Here is a 19,520-nt window from a genome sequence, read left to right on the forward strand (position 1 = left end):
TAATAACACCTTAGGTTAAGAAGTTAACCTACCCGCGCTCCAACCTTTACTTGCCACCGCTCGATTCCTATCTCGAGTCTATCAAAGGCGTAATCTACCGTTGCTAGATAACGAAAACAGATGAGGTTTAGCTGAGACTTTGGACTCGACGAGTCGACGGCTATCTATAACTAATACACCTTCTACCGTCACGATCTACCGTTACGATCTACCGTCACGAGGCGTTAGCTTCGATCAAACTGGCGGGGCTCGTTCGGGAGACATAAATTGCTAATACATTACTGTCAATAACCGCCAACACCGCGTTTTACATATCCACTTGATGACGTGAATCTTACCCGGAGCCGACCCAATAAATATCCACGTCCGAAGTTCGTGTTTCGAGTCCAGGTTACACTGATAGCTTCGTATCTACACACCAAATTCATTCTAGTTTATATTCTAGCAATATCTTGTACCTATCAAGGGGCTCCCTGTTGATATTGAAGATAGGAACCTCGGGTCTCAATCAAGTCCTCAATCGCCACCAGCCACTCATATCAAGCCTCACATTTTACTCGTAGGAGAGAAGACGACTTACTGACTACCTAGAGATTCAACCGCGATTGCAATTTCACTGTTATTTCTCATCATACCTGTAGCGTGGCTATATATATCATGGAGTTCAGGGATTTAGACCGACATGCATTTTACGCGGGACACCCGCGGCCTTTAGCACCATCCTCGGGTAGTTTTGAATCTATCGACCCATCAACCGGGAAGGCCGTCTGCAAGATACATATCTCCTCGCCAAAATCTGTCGACGCCGCAATCCAATCGGCCCAAGAAGCATTTCCTTCCTGGTCTCGCACTCCTGCTGTAGAAAGAGCACGTATTCTACAGCAAGCCGTCGCTCTCCTGCGCGAGTACAACGATGCTCTCGCGCGTGTCGAGACCATCGACACCGGGAAGCCTTTCTCGGAAACTTCAACGGTGGATATCACCACGGGGGCGGACGTTCTCGAGTATTATGCAAGCTTGGTAGCCAGCGGTGGACTAAATGGCGAATCCTTTCGCCTTCGGCCGTCGGCTATGGTATACACGTCTAAAGAACCTCTAGGCGTTTGCGCCGGCATCGGAGCCTGGAACTACCCAATCCAAATCGCCCTTTGGAAGTCCGCGCCTTGTTTGGCTGCCGGAAATTGCATGGTTTACAAGCCGAGTGAGAACACTCCACTGCACGCCGAATACCTAGCCGATCTCTACCGCAAGGCTGGTCTTCCAGACGGCGTCTTCAACGTCGTATACGGCAGCGGCGACGTCGGGTCCTATCTAACGAGACACCCTGCCATCGCGAAGGTTAGTTTCACCGGACAGGTCAGCACCGGGATGAAGGTAGCCGGCGCTGCCGCCGAGGGAATGAAGTATGTGACTATGGAGCTGGGTGGCAAGAGCCCGTTAGTTATCCTCCCAGACGCGGCGGTGGACCAAGCCGTAGACGTAGCTATGATGGCAAACTTTTTCAGTACCGGCCAAGTCTGTACAAACGGCACGCGGGTATTTGTCCCGAATTCGATAAAAAAGTCATTCGAGCGCACCTTGCTCGAGAAGATAAAATTCGTCCGAGCGGGCGACCTTTTCAATCCGACAACCAACTTCGGGCCTCTTAGCAGCAAGATGCATTACGACAAAGTGATTCGGTACATGCGCCAGGGCATCGAGCAAGATAAGGCGACGTTGCTGAGCGGTGGGTTAGAACAGCCAGCCGGCATACCTCCCGAATTAAAAGAGGGCTACTGGGTCCAACCGACGGTATTTACGGACTGCACCGATGGGATGACCATCGTGAAGGAAGAGATTTTCGGACCTGTGATGACAATCCTGGCGTACGACACGGTCGACGAGGCTGTCCAGCGCGCCAACGCGACAGATATGGGACTTGCCGCCGGCGTGGTGGGTCGCGATATCGACCTATGCCACAATATCATCTCGAAATTCGAGGCCGGCATTACCTGGATAAATACCTGGGGTGAGAGTCCCGCCGAGATGGCAGTCGGCGGCTGGAAGCTAAGCGGCGTCGGAGTGGAAAACGGGAAGAGAGGGCTTGAGGCGTGGGTTAGGAATAAGAGTACGTTGGTCGAGACGGGCGGGAGCGTGCCGACTTCGTTCTCGAAACTGTAAGCATTGGACGACGACATGGGTTACGTGGAAAATATGAAAATACAAGCGGGAGACACGGCGGTTAACATTGATTAGGAGGTACCTTTCAGGATTGGAGGTAAATAGGGGTCGTGGGGGACATTTTGAAAAGGAGACATTTTTTATTCGTTTAGTGGTATTCTTGTACATATTAACCAGTTCTTATTGGTACCACCATGCTGAAGCTTAATGAAAAGCAGAATGAGCCGTCCTATCAGATGTTATTAGACATGAAGAAAGAAAAGTCGGAGAAATAGTTGCCCATGTTTATATCGTAGGAGCTAGCGCATCGTTTCTTCCCTATGAGATCAAAATCGTAATAACATATACTTGAGCGCGACCAAGCTCCCGCCCCTCAATGCCGTACCAATCCTCATTTGGGTCCTCATTGGACCTCTTAGAGCGAGAATAGCATTGCTTTGAAGCTCGAGATAGCCGGTTGTCTCCTTTAGGTTTTAAGCTTCGCCATTCAGCCTTCAACCTCCCGTGTTTCTATAATCACTACATTGAAATTGTCATCGCTAAGGTATTCTGGATGTGCAATATAGATAATTTCGTCCAAAGTCTCTTCTATAGATTCGTGTTCCGTAGACGTTCCGAATTTGTCTGCCAGGATGAAGAAGCATACGCAAGGAAGGTATGGAGCGAACGCGAGATATTTCAGGATTCCACTAATAACGCTAGCAAGCCTCTTGCAGAGTTTCTCAAATTTCCGGGCTCGATGGCGGACGTGCTTCATGAAATAACGTATTTCGATCTCGAATGTACCCGCTCGAGTTAACCTTGGAAGTGTACTAATGGATACGCGACGGCGTAGTTCGTCCCGATCGGTGGGTAGGTGAACCATGACTACAGATTCGAGACGTCGAGTGCTAGGGGTCTGCCGGGTTATTTTGCAAGCTAGATCAGAAAGGGGGTAATGAGTTGTCTAATATAGCCATTATGTAGAAGTATATGGCATATCTAAAGATAATTGCTGCTCTCTATATATTAGTATATTACCCAAGCATCGGAGAAAGTTCTGGTAGTATATTTGAAGTCCCCCTTGCGTCAATGCGAGAACTCAAATTCTCTCGGTCAATCTTGAGCATGTCTTTATTGTATATCTAAGAATGGGGCTTCTCTGGCCAAAGACTTCTAGCCCCTAGGCAAGCATGAGCTTATCGTGTAGATTCTAAGACACGTTGAAACCTATGTAAATTCAATTTGAACTCATGTAGTGAGACAACTTCGAATTAACTATGCTCGATCTACAATGGAATGTCACGTCTTGACCTTGACGTCTAGAACTCGATTTCGCCATCCCAAGGGCTGCACACAGCGGCGTCGGGGAATTAGTTACCCCTTCTGAGCATTTGTGAGTCGAAGAAATTACCAGGGAAAATGATAGAACAAGCTCACCGAATATAATCCACAACCGCACTTGCCAATAGACATGCTTCTTGATCCATCTTGACTAAACGCCAATCTCTAATGCTGCGGTTTTCTGATCGTGGCCTTGGTCTAATACCCACTCTCCCATAACTCCTTTCTATACGCCTCTGTAAGACGCTCATCAGGGCCATAAACTTCCTGCCAGCCGACGAAGCCCCTATCTAGAACGTAGACTTGCTGTTGCTTGGCCGCATTACCCTCCTTTTTAACCTCTTTCTCCTCTGCAGTCCTCTTTACCGCCGAGGCTGCCGCTTCCTTTTCTCTGATGTATCTAAGGGCGGCGCTAGGACCGCGCTGCTGGCTCAAGGCGCAATGGAAGATAACTATCTCCTTGTCGGCGAGCTTGCGCAATAGGGTGGGCATGGTAGCGTCAAGGCTGCGGCTAGGGAAATGCAGCGACGACTTGATATGCCCGCCTATATGATCTGCGCGCCGGTATAGAGATTATATTAGTATATATGTCCTTAGGTATAATAGATGGGACGAGAGAGGTCGGCCAAACCAAGCCAAATTTAGTGAACGGGCGATTCGTCTAGTTTAATCAAAAGGTCAAAGCCTTAAAAAGAGAGTAATACGTACCGTCATCTCGCACGTCCACGATGGCTACGGTTGCGTCCGAAGACGGCGGGTTCGCGCTGACAAGTAACATCTCAGCTAGCTTTGACGCCGTGATGCGCTGTAGGCTAGAGATGGTTACCATAGACATTTTGAGCGTGGGAGAAAGTTATCTCAGAATAGAGTAGCTTAGTATTTGCCCAATGGGTGAACCGGGAGCTAAACGAGTTTTCTAGTCGAGATGATTCTAAAATTGATGTCGAGGTTGTGAATTTGAGTTCTTGCTTAAGTTCTTGCCTGAGTTTCTGCTTATTAGATTAGGTATATGTATATGTCTTTAAAGAGTACGGTCGCATACATAACCTAAATAATGCATATATACCTATATATTAGATTACATAGGTTAGTAGGCATATGCACATAAAAAACACATTTTGGATACACACGCAGGCAAGGGCCCCCTTTCGGACCCCTTTCACATGTAAGTTGTAGGTACATTTTAAATACACGTATGTACCACTCCATAGTACATACTATTGTTATGATACTCGCATCTAAGGAGATGCTATTCTACTAAAGACATGTCTCAAGGCCACATACCATCCCACATGTAGAGCCAACCTTCCCAGTACTTTTCGTAGTTGCCCACGAGATACGACAGTCCATCTCCTTCCGATCCGACCTTATAAGGCCTCGTATATATACCTTCCGTCTTTAAGTGCCGCTTCATCGCTATGTAAATCGAGAAACTACTCGGCATTGTGCCTACAAAATAGTCACTTCCCAGGAGGACGATCAGATCGATCAGGCCCTGTTGATCCCAGCTCAACGACTCTAGCTCTTCCAGATCTTCGTCCTCCAGCAGATCTGTCTTGCTAACCACTCTCATTTGCGCCATTTCGATGGCCGCCCCTGCAAAGTTTTGCGCCTCGAGAGGGTCTCCCGTGGCTATGTACGCCGCTTCAAAGCCTCGCTTTGTGGCTTGTTTTAGATAGGCTTCCGTCTGAGTAGCGTACGTCGGCCAGAAACTCAGCGCGTCGCTCTCTGTTCTCAAGTGTACGCCGAGGAACTTGCCATCCTTGACTCCGTTGGCCTTCGCATACGCACGCATTTTTTGTAACGTAACCTCCCCTAAGCGGAGTAGCTGGTCATTAAATTTTAGGATGCTACCGAACGTATTCGCAAATTCGGGGCCGTCGCGATATATCTGCCAATCCCAGAGAACACCCCAATTAAAACGTATCAACCGCGGATGATCTCTCGAGGGCGGGAGCTGTCCATTCTTGGGATCGTTCAACCACCTGCGGAATCTATCACCGAAACGATCCGTGTGACGATTCTGATCTCGCCAGTCGCAGCCCTCGCGGTTTCCAAACTTCTTGGGTGTGATATGCTCGATATTAGGTTTGCTACCTACGCCGGGTATATCCTTGATATTGTCGTAGAGCGTGATCTGGGGACAGTTGAGGTAAAATGCATCTTTGAGGTGCTTCTCGTCGAACATGTAATCGAGTGGTAGATAGTCAGTGAAGAGGTCGGCTAGGTCTGTCTCGTTGCGTTTTCGGATCTTGGGCATAACGAGACCCGTGGCGCCAGCTTCGAGACCATACCGTATGCAGGTCTGGATGTAATTTCGTATATTACCAATCCCACCGGAATTGTTGTCGCATATGTAAATTAACCCTTCCACCCACGTGGCCTCCTTGCATACCCTTTGTAACGGCCAGCCGACAAAGGGAGCGTCGGGAGAGGATAGGTCGACATCGCTGTGGAGTTGGGTTGGAGGATTGTTAGAAGATGAGAGGGGCGGCGATGTAGTACCTCGTATGGCAGATGTGTCAAGCCATCTTTCAATAGAGGGACTTGGAGTTCGGAATGTCCATGCCGCAATAAGGAGGACGATACAAATTGTCGGGAGGAGGAGGTTTCGACGCGGCATGAAGCCTACGATTGTTTGATAGCCAATTACCATCGTGGGAAGAGGGGGGAGGTCACACTAGGGCGCGGACCGACAGGTAGAAATAGGAATGGTCTAGGCGCGATTAGAACGCGGTTAAGGCGATTGGAATTGGGGGAGCGGGTATTAGATAGTTGTGGCTTATGGTTGCGGCTTACCAGGTACCAGGATGATGTTACCTAATGTAGTATGTGCATATTATATGTACACTGTGTATCTTACACCAGCTAACTAGGTACACTAGGTAATAGGTAACACGGGTATGTACACTTATCTACTATTTCGCTGCACTCAATACGCACCACAAGTTGTCTTATAAAATGAAACTATATTGAGACATCGCGAAGAGACAGAGATACTTGTAATCTTGCATCGGCTGCTATAATATTATTAAATAAGTGCCTTAGCGCGTATGATACGTCGTATTAAGTTGGGGTAAGACTCGTATACCTAAGAGCTTGTCTAACTGACGGTATTCCTAAACTTACTACCGGAAAAGCTTATGCCTTAGCAATCCAACCGGAGTTAATAAAGAAATCGAATATCCTGCTCCCTTTCTGCGAATCTAATCGAGAAATCTCCTTCACTTGTTTCTTTTTTAAAGCTCCGTTGCCTTTTAGACCTTCCTTGAATACCTGTTCTTTTATCATCAAATACGGCTTCGGCTGTATTCGGCAAACCTTGCACAATTCTACTTCCTCCGGCGTAAGTAGATGTAAGTCTGGGGCGTTGTCTTGGGTTAGCGCCAGTGGCTGTACGCCCGAAATAGGCTGTGAGATAAACTTCTGCTTTCCCGGCCCAGGTGTCCCGTTAGTCGTAACTCCGTTGGTAACTCCGTTCGTGTGCCCATTTGCGAGAGGCTTGGGCTCGCCGTTTGCTGAAGCATCTGGGACGTCTTGAGATACCGTTCCAACTGTAGCAGGTCTAAATGGGAGCTCGGGCGCTACGAGAAGAGCAGCTCCGCTAGGTGGTTCCGGCTGATTGTTTTGCTTGGATCGTTGCGCTGAAGCTAGTCGTTCGCGATCCATCGAACCCATCGGTATGGCCTTCTGTATGCGTTGGCTTTTCTCCTGTTCGTACTTTTCTCCGCTGCGAAGATCGCCAATCTTCATATTCCTCCATTCTTGCAGCTGCGTAATCGCTTGTCGTAGATTCAACTCGTCAATTAAACCTTGGCAGAACGCCTCAAAGTCGTCATGGTTCATCATGCGTGCAAAAGGCTTGGCTTTGCTCAGAAGATCTCGTTCTTCCTTGGTTCTCTTCTTTTCCTGCTTGCTATTTTCCCTATATTCCAGCAAATTGTGCTCGAAAATCACTTTCTTTCGTTCCACGCGCTGGGTCAACCGGCAGTTATAGATGTCCATGACCGTGAGTTTGAGCTCCATTTCCGGCTCTAGGTTTCCTGTATGGGGATTGATACCGTCGCCGGGGTCGAACTGCATCAGTTGGACTGCCTCCTCGGCCTCGTTAGCATACTCGGTCTCAAACTCGAGTCGGCCGGGCATGTAGCCTTGAATTTCGTGACAGGAAGGCACACTGGCCGTGGGCTTTGTCTTGGGCGGCATCGGGGGTGCGTTCTTCTGAGCCTCCCTGCGATCTTCGATGCGTCGCTTCTTGCGCGCCTGGAATTCTTCGCGGGGTACATCTTGTGCCAGTTCCATGTCGGATGGTTTGCAGCGTTCCGGAAGCGGGAAATACGGCGAGTCAACGTACACCTTGAGATAATGGTCCCTAACCTCATCCTTGTGACGGTAGCCACCAATATGATCTGCAATATCGGCCCATGATCCAAGTCCGTAAGTCTCGCAGCCTTCGAGAAGCAGCAGTTCCTCGTCTGCACCCCAGTCTCTGTCAAAAATAGGGAATGAATTTTGTTCGATGACCTTGTAGGGATGGGTAGCTGGTTGATGAGAGCCGCTCGCGGCGCCCATCGAGAAACATTGAACGCAGAGGTCATACTCATTGCATGCGCTGTGGGCGCATCTTATTCGGACCTGTATAGATAGAATTCAATTAGCGCTGATAGATAGGCGGAGAGAGGAGTAGTGATAATAATAGGGACGCGATGAAGACGTACTGTAGAGGTGATGTCCGCCGAGCAGACGTCGCAAACGTATTTAACACCGCTCTCGCCACCTCTGGTAGCCGTCTTTTTGCGGATGACACCCATGTTGTCGTCCAGTGTGAAGTTCGGGATTACGAAGCCCGATTTGGAAGGACTTCGCAATTGATTATCAGATTGTGGTTGAAATGGACTGATAAAGACACGCCGGCTGACGACGGAGTAATACGGTAGAGGGGGATCAACAGGATGTCGTATTTGAAGTAAGCGGAATATTCTTTTTGTAAAGAGTATACCATGAAGAGTATTGTAGATTTGATGTTGCGCGACAAGTAATAGAAGTTAGTCGGCGATAGAGGATAGCAAGTTGGATGCCTACTATAGTATGTACGCCATAATAAGCTTCTAGTATGTTTGCTGGTTGGTTACATGTAGGTAGTGGACCTCTAGGTAGGTTAAAGGTTGCAGATGCGGAATGCGTCGCGCCGATTTGACAAATAGTATCACCTGCTTTAACCCGAAAAAGGCTGAGGCTCTTTAGTCACGTGAATAAGCTTTACTTATTTGTCAAGTGTCCTAATAATATCATGTGAGATACCTTAGGTACCTAGGTAGGTAAATTAAGCCAGTTGCAAACATTAAAACTTCAATGTTTCTAGGTGCACGTGTACACCTATTGTATCACCTCGTAATTATTGTTTCCCTTTTATGGAAGGTACGAGTGAAGAATACGCGGCATTTTTTCATTGAAGTAAATAGTACATTGCCCAAGATACTTAAACTGCTTTAGCTTTAGAAGTCGTTTCTTGTATTCGGCCGACGTAACCACCGAGATACCTCGCACCTGTCTAATTGCATCATACCTAGGTACATGTAGGTAGAATACCCTAGGCGGGGTTGTGGTTTCTTAACCTACCTACAGATGATGTATCTAAGAGGTACTCAACTACATAATGCCATGCACGTCCATAACATAGACCGATAATCAGGTACAATGCAATATACACCGCAGCTACCCATCTCCTTACATCTTCGCATCCTCACATCTGCTTTCTGCTTGCTTTGTTTTGTGAGGTAAATACTTGCTCTTTCTAACAGGAACCCTCCACCCCTCACCCCCCAAACTCCTTCATCGTCTTAGCTCAAGCCTCGAATCGCGTCGCTTTCTGCGCAATAAAGGCGTTCTTATCCATTACATATATCAATCAAACTTCATCCTCGTCCTCATCCTCATCCTCATAGCCTAGCCTAGTCTTTTCTCTAGTCGCTATGCCTGAAAAGATCCTCGACGATATCTCTCATCGGCGCTACAATCCGCTGAGGGGGTCGTGGCTCTTAGTTTCTCCTCACAGGACGAAGAGACCTTGGCAGTAAGTGTGCTGTGATATATCTGTGCTTTGTATAAGGAGGAAACATGTTGCTTACCAGGTTCTTGGTCAGGGGTCAGCAAGAAGCCCCGGGGATCATCACACTGCCTGAATATGACCCGAAGGCAAGCGACACTATCCCGTAATATTAGAGATGCGGATCGCTAACAGAGCCAAGTGTTATCTTTGTCCTCGAAACCCACGAGCGCAAGGCGATGCGAACCCCGATTATAGTCAGACCTTTGTGTTTGTAAACGACTATAGCGCCGTAAAAGAACAACAGCAAGACTACGAGGCAGCCCCTTCGAGCCATGGTAATAAGCTTGCCCCTAACCGCCTCTTAACTTATGGTTGGGCCTAGTTAATCCGAGCAGATCTCGCCTCATTGCTACTTCGCGCCGAGGGTGTCAAAGGCAAATGCTTTGTCCTTACCTTTTCACCCAAGCACAACCTCACCCTCGCTGATATGCCCGCGGCCGAGACTCTCCCAATTATCGAGACGTGGACAAGGATTTATGCTGCCTACCTTGCGCCGAACAACCCCCTTTTCCAAGTCGCCGCCGAGCTTGATCTCCTAAATCGCAAAGCACCTCCCGAGTCCCTCGTGCCGCCGCCCTCGCAGCAACTGCGATATATGCAGATTTTCGAGAATAAGGGCGCTGCGATGGGATGCTCAAACCCTCACCCGCACTGCCAAATCTGGACAACCAGTACGCTGCCGGAAGAACCAGCCGCAGAAATTGTTCAATTGATCAAATACAAAGCCGAGCACCAAGGGCGACACCTGCTGGAGGATTACGTCAAGCTAGAATTAGAGAAGCAGGAGCGTATCGTGTACCAGAACGAGTCCTTCTTGGTGGTTTGTCCGTGGTGGGCGATCTGGCCATTCGAAGTTATGATAATCGCCAAGCAGCATGTGCGAGCGTTAGTTGACCTCACCGAACAACAAAGGCTTAGGTTTGCGGATGCGATCCAGGAGGTAACGAGGAGATACGACAACTTGTTTGAGACAAGCTTTCCGTACAGCTCCGGTATTCACCAGGCTCCGCTAGACGGAACAGAAGAGGAAATCGAAAGCAGCTGGTTCCACATGCATTTTTACCCACCTCTACTACGGTCGGCCACCGTGCGAAAATTCTTAGTCGGATACGAATTGATGGCCGAGCCGCAACGAGACATCACCCCCGAACAAGCCTCGGCAAGGCTGAGGGATTGCGCGGGAGAGCTATATCGGAAAAAACTCCAAGGATAGGGGGAGCGTATAGTGGACGACGAAGGTATTATAGCAATAGATTAGGTATTTATGCCTAGTAGTTGGCAACATACATGGGCAGAACTTCATAGCCTTAGTATTACAAATGCGTCGCCCATCGAAATTGTCGATTATGTATGTTGATTACATATATTATTGATAATATTATACCTATTACTCTTCTCCGTCCCATAGAAAAGCCTATTCCTTCAAGCTCATACTTCGACATAGAAGTTATATTGGCTGGTCATCCATACGATACCGACGGTGGCAAAGAAGAAGGTTGTCGCAATTGGACCCATGTCCGCCGTTTTATAGATAGCGAATTCGGAGCCGAAATGCGCAAGTGCAATGACATAGGTCCATAGAGTGATTTGGTAGACGGGAGCTAGGTGCAGATTGTAGCTAGCGTAGAGGCGCACGATAGCCGAAACGATAGTATAGGTACCGAATAATCTGGCAGCGAGGGGGGTGACCTGATCCTGGGTGCGCCCGACTTTGGGATTAGATCTTGCGGACGCAGGTACAAGTTTCCGAGTCGAATCTTCCGGATCGAAGGTAGCCGACTTAGGAGATAGGGAGAGGTTTGGTACGAACTGGCCGTTGTAGAGGCGTCGGGAAAAGTGTAATGTTATATAGTTCTGAACGGCATTTCCAACCGCGAGGATGGAAGTCTGTAGTTTCGATTGGTTAGTTAAAAGTAACGAGAAAAAAAAAGGGAGGTTAGCTAGAAAGGGTAAGGCAAGGCGAATTTCGCATACCAGCATCATATAGTACGGTAGATAGCCTTTGGCGGGTGGAAGATAGTCTTTGAGAACATCCATGATGATTGATTTGTTGGTGGATTTTAAAACCCTGGTTGATGAATGGGAATGCTTGATATATATAAATATAGAGAGAGGCCGTCAAGGTGTTATGGCAGTTTATAGGTGATTACATAAAGTTGCATACATGTACCTTGTTAAGTTACCATAGTGCTTGCACTAACCTATCAGGTATTGACGTAACCTAGCACCTTAGCTTCCAATTGGTCTTCTTAGGTACTTGGCAACTCTCACTCGGAAAGCCCCAACGGCACACAATATCGATAGTACCTAAATCTTACCTTCCTTCCTACCTTTACTCCCTCCATCTATACACGTAGATAGGGTAACGCGAACCATAGCATAGCCTATCGGAAGTACTTGTCATATTCCATTGTATTTAATATGGATTTTGTCAGCGATGGTCTCGCTTCTATTCCGCAGGGCGTCCTGTTGACCTTTGCGGGACTGGGAGCTCTCTTTACAACATTCAAAGCGTTGAGCTTTCTCCGTTTACTCTTAAGCACATTCGTCCTCAGTGGGACCAACGTAAGTCTCTGCTTATATACTATTTTACTTCCTCGTTCATGCCGTATCTTCATCTAACACCTGGGAATCCCACGATTTAGCTTAAGAAATATGGAAAGAAGGGTAGCTGGGCTGTTGTAACGGGCGCATCTGATGGCTTAGGAAAAGAATTTGCTGCTCAGCTCGCTGCCAAGGGCTTCAACCTCGTCCTAGTGTCCCGCACCTTATCCAAGTTAGAAGCACTGTCGCAAGAGCTGGAAACCAAGCATGCGGGACTACAGACGAAAGTACTCGGTATGGACTTCTCCGCCGACGACGAGGCCGACTATGCTCGTCTCGCCAACCTGATCACCGGTCTCGACATAGGCATTCTTATCAACAATGTCGGCCAGAGTCACCACACCGCTGTTCCTTTCCTGCTCACCGAACCGAAGGAGCTTCAAGATATTGTCACTATCAACTGCCTAGGCACGCTCAAGGTCACGCAACTCGTCGCTCCGGGAATGCAGGCCCGCAAGCGCGGTTTGATTCTCACGATGGGTAGCTTCGGGGGATGGATCCCAACCCCTTATTTGGCCACCTACTCGGGTAGCAAGGCATTCCTACAGCATTGGTCTTCTGCTCTTGCGGCCGAGCTCAAGCCGAGCAACGTCGACGTCCAACTCTGCCTCAGTTACCTTGTCACGACAGCAATGAGCAAGGTACGACGGGCTAGCGCACTTATCCCTAGCCAGAAACAATTTGTGCGAGCTGCTCTAGGCAAGGTGGGACTAGGAGGCTGGCAAAGCGTGGCATATACTTACACGCCGCATTGGAGCCATGCGCTGATGGCTTGGGTTATCGAGAATACCCTTGGCGTTGGTCACTGGCTTTGCATCTGGGTCAACCTGAAGATGGAAATGGATATCCGGGACCGCTATCTAAAGAAAGCAGCCCGAAACGCCAAGAGGGAATGATGAAGCCCGAGGCAAAGCTCTCCAGGAACAAAAAAGAAATAGCCGTAGACTTGGTATAGTGCTAATTACGGAAAGAGTTGCTGTTGGAGCTGCCTGTATTTATAGAGGTAAAGATATGGTTGGCATCGTACTTTAGGTATCTGATTCACACTTGACTTGATATTATTCTTTTTCGCTCTCGGAGATGGCTTATTTTTTATTACGTGTAAGCTTATTCTCTTGGAACAAATACGTCATTACCCTATTGATATACCTATGTATTCAATGGTTTACTAGCCTGCGCTAACCTTTAATTTTTCAACATGAGATGATTATTTAGTCACTATAGCTATTTATAAGTATTAGCTACCTCTAACCTTGGATACATGTAGGTAGGTAGCTGTTAGGTCAAAGCCAGAAGTTTATGTTATGGTAACACAAGGTACCTAGAGGTTGTTTATTTTATTGATGTCGTAAATGGCATTGTGCTAAGTGAATGTCAAAGATTTATGATGCTGCTGTTTGCTTGTGAGAGTACCTAGATACCTGCTTAAAGTATGGTACATCCATGTATGTAGTACCTAGGTACATACGTAGGTAGGTTAGGTACTCAGCAGGAAGTTCCACTTATTAACCCAGCTTGAAGCTTGATTGGGATTAGAACGATTAAGTCGCGACAAGGGAAAAAAATGGACAAAGCTACAACCTCCCAAGCAACGAAACTTGAAGCGCGTGTCGTCAAAGCTCCCGCTTTCGAATTTCGAAAAATAAGCTAAACATATTTCCAACTCCAGCCTTTTTCTCCCTCTCCCTCTCCCTCTCCCTCTAATACTTCATCTTAAAACTAAGTCCCGTCCAAAGCTGACAGCTGATAGCTGATAGCTCTCTTTTTTCCAAGATAAGCTCCTCTTACATTGGGAACTTTGGGGACTTGGGGACGGAATTTATAAAGAGGGAGTATAACCGTGGTTCCCTTCTCCCATCTTCCTGCGCCCTCGTCTGTTAGCATTCTAGAAGGAACCAGGCTTCGACGTTGCCATTGATGATCCGATAGCAGCTCGGTGCCTTGCCCGCCTGCATTGGCTCTCTCCTTTCGATACTGATTGACCAATCCCATCCTCCCTCGTTGCCGCGCCTGATTTATTATATTCGGGCGCATACGCATACGCATACGAATCATCGCCATGGCTTTTCCGCAGACCCCGTCTCACGCACTGCCCGGCGCTTTCTTGCATACTCCTGCTATCGCATCGCGCTTCAACGCCCAGCAAGATCCGGTTCGTCGCCGCCTATTTCGGGATAATTCAGCCCCTGGCGGTGAGGTCGCAAGATTCAGTCAAGATCACGGTCTCGGGCTTAATGCTCCCACCCAGCCCGCCGAAGAGCAGATCATACGAGCAGGACTGCAAGCTCAAAACATGACTCCTCAACCTCCATTAGCTAAGGCTGCATCCTATATTAACAATGCTCTGGCTAAAGATGGCGATTATCCACAGCTTGATTCCTACTGTAGACGTGAGTAATATCTTATACATCCCTATTAACAAGTTAAGTTCTAAAGAACACACCTACCGCAGAAATATCCTCCGACTACGACGTCACTCGGGACGACTCCGCCTGGGCACCTTTCCAGAAGACAAATATGTATCCCATTCCTCAAAACGTTCTCGAACAGTATAACAGGGCCGAAGTATCCACGATGATGGGGCTGTTCGCCGAGCTGAATCACGCCTGGGTGACAATTGACAACTGTCTCTACCTCTGGGATTACACCCACCCCAACCCGGAGCTTACTGGTTACGAAGACAGCCAACATAGCATCACCGCCGTGAAGCTCGTCGCCCCCAAGCCCGACGTATTCAATAAGGTCATCACGCACATATTAGTTGTAGCTACGACCTCGGAGATATTCCTCTTGGGAGTCGCGGCCAAAGATGCTCCAGGCGGCGCCAAGAGTATTGATCTCTACGGTACGAAGATGTCGTTACCCCTAAAAGGTACAGAGGCGCGCGTTATCGCCGGTTCCGCGGACGGCCGCATCTTTTTCTCCGGCCAGTCGGATAGCGATATTTATGAGCTCAAGTACCAACAAGAAGAGAAATGGTTTACCAACAGGACGGAGAAGATCAACCATACGTATCGCCCATGGACTGCCGCAGTCCCTAACCCGTCACAAATCCTCTGGGGCAAGGTTACGAATGAGCACATAGTGGATATTGTCGTGGATGACAGTAGAAATCTTCTCTACTCCCTTTCTAACACGTCGACCGTGCGCACTTATCACATGGAGCCGCCGAACAAGCTCACCAAAGTTATCGAAAAGACCAAGGATGATTTTTTGCGTGATATCGCCCACGTTCTTAGCGTTGTGTCGCCTCTGCTCAACGAGCGCATCGATATCGTGTCGATCAGTCCCATCTCTGCCGTCGAAGATTTCAAGGTTCACCTTATGGCCCTGACAAATACGGGATGCCGTCTCTTCATGAGCGCTACCAGCGCTGCCTCCTACATGTTGGGTTCTTCGAACCAGGCGCCTCAGAGCATGCAGCTCCAATCCATCAAATTCCCTCCGACTGACCAACGGAGGTCTAGGGTCGACCGGTTCGGGGGCCTTGCTGACCAGGTCGATATACACGCAAAGTCTCTCGAGAGGAGTCGGCGAGGAATCCGCTTCGCTCCGGGCTACTTTCTTGATTTTGTATCTAAAACGGAACAACCCAACAGCGATCTTTTATTTATGTCGGCCCCGGACAGCGGGCGGATCAGCCATGGGCGCCAGACTCAGAACATGCGATACTATGAGCATGCCAACTGGATCGAAATTGGTAGTAGAGCTGAAGATGTCGGTCTTGTTACTAAGTCTTTCGCTGCGACCAACCAACCTCAAGGCTTTGGTAACGAATTAGCGGTCCAATTCGATGATCCGAACGGTAGCGAGTTTGCTATTCTAACAAATACGGGAATACATTTGGTGCGTCGTAGAAGACTGGTGGACATTTTCGCCTCGGCTATTAGGGCTGCAGCAGGGGAGGAAGGTGTAAAGACCGAAGTGAGCAAGTTTCGCAGTGCTTATGGCCATGTCGAGACTATCACGGCTGCACTGGCCGTTGCGTGTCGCCAAGGAGATAACGGGCGTCCTGGGATAGCCCGTGGCGCGATCGACCAAGCAACCCAAGACCGAGCAAAGCAAGTCTATATCAACTTCGGCGGGAACCCTAGACTTCCCGAGCAGGATGGACAGCCGGCGACGGTTGAAATGGTCCAGCCTTCGACTCGACACGCAGCCTTAACTCTATATCTCAGCCGGCTCGTCCGATTATTATGGAACTCGAGAGTCGTCGGATTGGGGACCGATGCGAGCGGCGCGCTAGCGATAACCAGCGTCGTTTCGACCGATAAGTTAAAGGAAGTTCAGGCGAGCGTAGAGGGTCTGAGAAGTTTTCTAGATGCGAACCGGTCGTTTATCCAAGGTCTCTCGGGTCCCGCGGATTTACGCAGAGCTGGAAGCAAACAGGAGGAACTCGGCTTCCAGGGCGAGCACCAAGCTATGCGTGCCCTGGAGACGTTGATGATGGGTATTACCGAAGGCATATCTTTCGTTACGACCCTGTTCGACGAGCGAGTTACGGATATATTCGCTCGTCTCGACGACACGTCGCGGCAGCAGCTTCGCGATCTTACGTACGAGCAACTATTCTCTCAGGACAATGGAAAGGAACTCGCCAAGGTTCTCGTTAAGGCCATTGTAAATCGAAACATCGAGAACGGATCCAACGTCGAGACCGTAGCGGATGCGCTACGTCGCAAATGCGGCAGCTTTTGCAGCCCCGACGACGTAGTCATATTTAAGGCCCAGGAGCAATTAAAAAGGGCGTCTGAACCGTCTCTCAATCCAAACACCTCCCGTACACTTCTTCACGAGAGCCTGAGGCTGTTTCAGAAAGTTGCGAAAAGCCTCACGCAAGCGAACCTAGAGTATGCGATCGAGCAATATGTCGGCTTGAGATACTACGCCGGAGCTATTCAACTCTGTCTTGTCGTTGCTAGCGAAAAGGATCGGGGCAACGCTGCGCTTTCCTGGGTTAACGATGGTAAGCCCGTCGGCGACCCAAGGGCAAAATTATTTGACCAGCGCAAAGTCTGCTATGGCTTAATTCATCACGTTCTCCAGGATCTCGACGCCGCCTCCGGCCGGGAGCCCGAAACGATCGACGGAAAACCGACACTGATAGCAACCAAGCGCGCAGAGGCTTATGATGTCGTCAGCAGCTCGTCAGACGAAGTTTTCCATTTTGACCTATATGATTGGTATATACAGCAGGGGTGGACCGATCGCCTTCTTAGCATCGACTCGCCGCATGTCACGACCTTCCTCCGCCGTCTAGCTTCCAAGGATGTTGAGCATGCAGACCTCCTTTGCAGGTTTTACACCATGCGCAAGCGGTACTTCGACGCTGCCAAGGTCCAGGCTGAACTCGTGCAATCTGACTTCCCAATTTCTATTAAAGATCGTCTTACCCTGCTAAGCAAAGCGAAGACCAACGCCAGTGTTATGACCGCTGGCGTTAGCCGGCAAGAACAGCAGCTCCTCAATCACGAGGTGACAGAGCTTCTCGAGGTGGCTCACATCCAGGACGATTTATTAGAGAGGCTGAGGGTGGATAGCAGAATCCTGGCGGAACGCCTACCAGATATCGAGAAGACCTTGGATGGCCAGATTCAACCTCTCTCCGAAGTGAGTATTTTTCTACACGTAGATGTGCATGCTATTTTAGAGTTATAAATCGTTTTCGGAGTCGCTAACATCTATTAACTAGCTCTTCAACGGCTACGCCGACCAAGCCGGTTACTACGATCTCTGCCTTCTTATCTACCACGTTGCCGACTTTCGAAACTCCACCACCATCGCTCAGACGTGGAGCAACCTTATTCAGCAAACTCACGAAAACGTCGCGGAACAGTGGTCAGCATATGACGCAGAGCGCCGCAAGCGTGGAGCACAGGGAGGAGATCCACCTCCTCAACCGTACGAAGTGCTCGTCGGCCAGATTCAAGACATCTGTCACCGCTCTTCCAACGACTCTTTCATATTCCCCGTCCCTACCCTCTTACCGGAGATCTGTCGCTACGCCTTTGAGAACGCACAGGATAGAAGAATCGCCGCAGATGTCAACTGGCCGGTAATCGTCTTCCTTAATTTAGGAGTGAGCTTCGACCTGGTGGTTCGCGTCCTTGAACAAATGTTCGAGGCACAGGAAGTACCCTTTCGGGGCCCTGGTCGCGTAAGAATCGTCGAATGGATTACGTTTGCTGTCAGTCAATGGATCCGCGATTTAAATAGGAATGGTCGCCCAGAGGCGAGGCTAGAACCTTGGATTAACGACTTGATTCTGGAATGCGAAAATTGGGTGTCTACGAACTTACGAACTAGCAACGAGGGCGGTGCAGACATGAGAGATATTACGCGGAGTGTGAAAGAAATAAAGCGAGCTGTGGAGGGTTTCGTCGTATCGCCAATAGCTAATAGGAGTATGGGTTTCTATTGAGAAAGGGCAATCCTAGTATGACGTATTACTCGGAATTTGGAAGCTCGAGATATTAGGCGGCTTGATATGTGCCGGGTGTTTGAATAGCAAGGCTCTATACAATGGGGTTAAAAAGAAAGTGGTAATAGGCGTCTCGGCATTCTAGTATACGAATACTATGCATTCAATGTGTTAGCAAGGTCAGACCTGGTTTGGCCGAAGCGAGTTTTTGTCGGTGGTGCAGTCGAATCACAAGATACGGGGATGTTCTAGTAGCAGCATTACGACGCCGGTTAGTGTCTATGGAGAGTTGGCTAGGCAGCATTGGTGGTAGCTACAGGATCCCGCGGAGCATGTTTCCGTGGCGTTCTCTAGATGCACAAATATACCGCGAGGCACGCATAACTCAACTCTGGTGTAGGTGATCGATTCAAATTTCCTAGTTGAGAAAACTAGCAATCTATTACATTCTAGGCAAATCTAGGCATGCTGTGAGGTATTGTTAAAGACTCACTCGCTAGAGTTGAGATTATTGAAAAGTTTTTCCATAAATCAATGGCTCACACAAGCAGGCTTCGATGAGTCGACAAGCGAGCCTTTTACACTACTCGATAATGCTTGCGGAACCGGTCCTATCGTGGCGCACTTGCAGGACCACATTGACTCTAAATTGCTGCTAAAGAGCAAGGTGGTTTGTGCCGACTTCAATCAAAATTTTGTGAATATATTGAAGAGGCGTGCTACCGGGTATAACTGGACAAATCTTGAGACGGCTGTCGTTGATGCTCAGGTTTGTTCAATCACGACTGTATTTGTAACAGTTGATACTTAACCTAACTATTCCAATAGCATTCCGACTTTCTAGAAGAGTCTTCCACTCATGTAACCCTCAATTTTGCTATGCACGTAATCCCAAAGCCGGAA

At 48.6% G+C, this 19,520-nt stretch overlaps 10 protein-coding genes across 10 annotated transcripts; 5 read left to right on the plus strand and 5 right to left on the minus strand.

Moving 5' to 3' along the window:
* Nucleotides 1-168: 168 nt before the first annotated feature.
* F4813DRAFT_287178 (aldehyde dehydrogenase) lies at nt 169-2,415 on the plus strand. Its single transcript, XM_049240565.1, has one exon. It carries the CDS (start codon nt 658-660, stop codon nt 2,158-2,160), a length of 1,503 nt encoding a protein of 500 aa, XP_049094907.1. The 5' UTR covers nt 169-657; the 3' UTR covers nt 2,161-2,415.
* A 1-nt stretch (nt 2,416) lies between these two features.
* On the minus strand, nt 2,417-3,137 carry F4813DRAFT_287159 (uncharacterized protein). The gene has a single exon (XM_049240563.1). The coding sequence runs from the start codon at nt 3,023-3,025 to the stop codon at nt 2,648-2,650; it is 378 nt and encodes a 125-aa protein (XP_049094908.1). The 5' UTR covers nt 3,026-3,137; the 3' UTR covers nt 2,417-2,647.
* A 68-nt stretch (nt 3,138-3,205) lies between these two features.
* On the minus strand, nt 3,206-4,478 carry F4813DRAFT_376410 (Rhodanese-like protein). The gene is made up of 2 exons (XM_049245117.1): nt 4,192-4,478; nt 3,206-4,037 (listed from the first exon to the last, which is right to left on the minus strand). The coding sequence occupies exons 1-2, from the start codon at nt 4,316-4,318 to the stop codon at nt 3,682-3,684; spliced, it is 483 nt and encodes a 160-aa protein (XP_049094909.1). The 5' UTR covers nt 4,319-4,478; the 3' UTR covers nt 3,206-3,681.
* Nucleotides 4,479-4,655: 177 nt separating this feature from the next.
* Nucleotides 4,656-6,299, minus strand: F4813DRAFT_376411 (uncharacterized protein). Its single transcript, XM_049245118.1, has one exon. The coding sequence runs from the start codon at nt 6,137-6,139 to the stop codon at nt 4,754-4,756; it is 1,386 nt and encodes a 461-aa protein (XP_049094910.1). The 5' UTR covers nt 6,140-6,299; the 3' UTR covers nt 4,656-4,753.
* Nucleotides 6,300-6,624: 325 nt separating this feature from the next.
* On the minus strand, nt 6,625-8,294 carry F4813DRAFT_383641 (transcriptional adaptor-like protein; the record flags this gene model as incomplete). Its single annotated transcript, XM_049245968.1, has 2 exons — nt 6,625-8,118; nt 8,202-8,294. The coding sequence occupies 2 exons, from the start codon at nt 8,292-8,294 to the stop codon at nt 6,625-6,627; spliced, it is 1,587 nt and encodes a 528-aa protein (XP_049094911.1).
* Nucleotides 8,295-9,127: 833 nt separating this feature from the next.
* On the plus strand, nt 9,128-10,913 carry F4813DRAFT_287260 (galactose-1-phosphate uridylyltransferase). The gene is made up of 5 exons (XM_049240566.1): nt 9,128-9,260; nt 9,439-9,556; nt 9,627-9,678; nt 9,732-9,867; nt 9,928-10,913. The coding sequence occupies exons 2-5, from the start codon at nt 9,456-9,458 to the stop codon at nt 10,803-10,805; spliced, it is 1,167 nt and encodes a 388-aa protein (XP_049094912.1). The 5' UTR covers nt 9,128-9,260; nt 9,439-9,455; the 3' UTR covers nt 10,806-10,913.
* On the minus strand, nt 10,913-11,775 carry F4813DRAFT_287271 (transmembrane domain-containing protein). The gene is made up of 2 exons (XM_049240567.1): nt 11,567-11,775; nt 10,913-11,479 (listed from the first exon to the last, which is right to left on the minus strand). The coding sequence occupies exons 1-2, from the start codon at nt 11,627-11,629 to the stop codon at nt 11,021-11,023; spliced, it is 522 nt and encodes a 173-aa protein (XP_049094913.1). The 5' UTR covers nt 11,630-11,775; the 3' UTR covers nt 10,913-11,020.
* An 81-nt stretch (nt 11,776-11,856) lies between these two features.
* Nucleotides 11,857-13,489, plus strand: F4813DRAFT_376421 (NAD(P)-binding protein). The gene is made up of 2 exons (XM_049245119.1): nt 11,857-12,157; nt 12,238-13,489. Exons 1-2 carry the CDS (start codon nt 12,014-12,016, stop codon nt 13,090-13,092), a joined length of 999 nt encoding a protein of 332 aa, XP_049094914.1. The 5' UTR covers nt 11,857-12,013; the 3' UTR covers nt 13,093-13,489.
* A 562-nt stretch (nt 13,490-14,051) lies between these two features.
* On the plus strand, nt 14,052-19,030 carry F4813DRAFT_287312 (nucleoporin-domain-containing protein). The gene is made up of 3 exons (XM_049240568.1): nt 14,052-14,586; nt 14,649-17,806; nt 17,889-19,030. The coding sequence occupies exons 1-3, from the start codon at nt 14,256-14,258 to the stop codon at nt 18,615-18,617; spliced, it is 4,218 nt and encodes a 1,405-aa protein (XP_049094915.1). The 5' UTR covers nt 14,052-14,255; the 3' UTR covers nt 18,618-19,030.
* Nucleotides 18,759-19,477, plus strand: F4813DRAFT_287321 (uncharacterized protein). The gene is made up of 2 exons (XM_049240569.1): nt 18,759-19,013; nt 19,169-19,477. Exons 1-2 carry the CDS (start codon nt 18,899-18,901, stop codon nt 19,426-19,428), a joined length of 375 nt encoding a protein of 124 aa, XP_049094916.1. The 5' UTR covers nt 18,759-18,898; the 3' UTR covers nt 19,429-19,477.
* The last annotated feature ends 43 nt before the right edge of the window (nt 19,478-19,520 follow it).

This window comes from Daldinia decipiens, assembly GCF_022478715.1.
Source record: "Daldinia decipiens strain CBS 113046 unplaced genomic scaffold F4813scaffold_56, whole genome shotgun sequence".
Taxonomy (NCBI): Eukaryota; Fungi; Ascomycota; class Sordariomycetes; order Xylariales; family Hypoxylaceae; genus Daldinia; species Daldinia decipiens.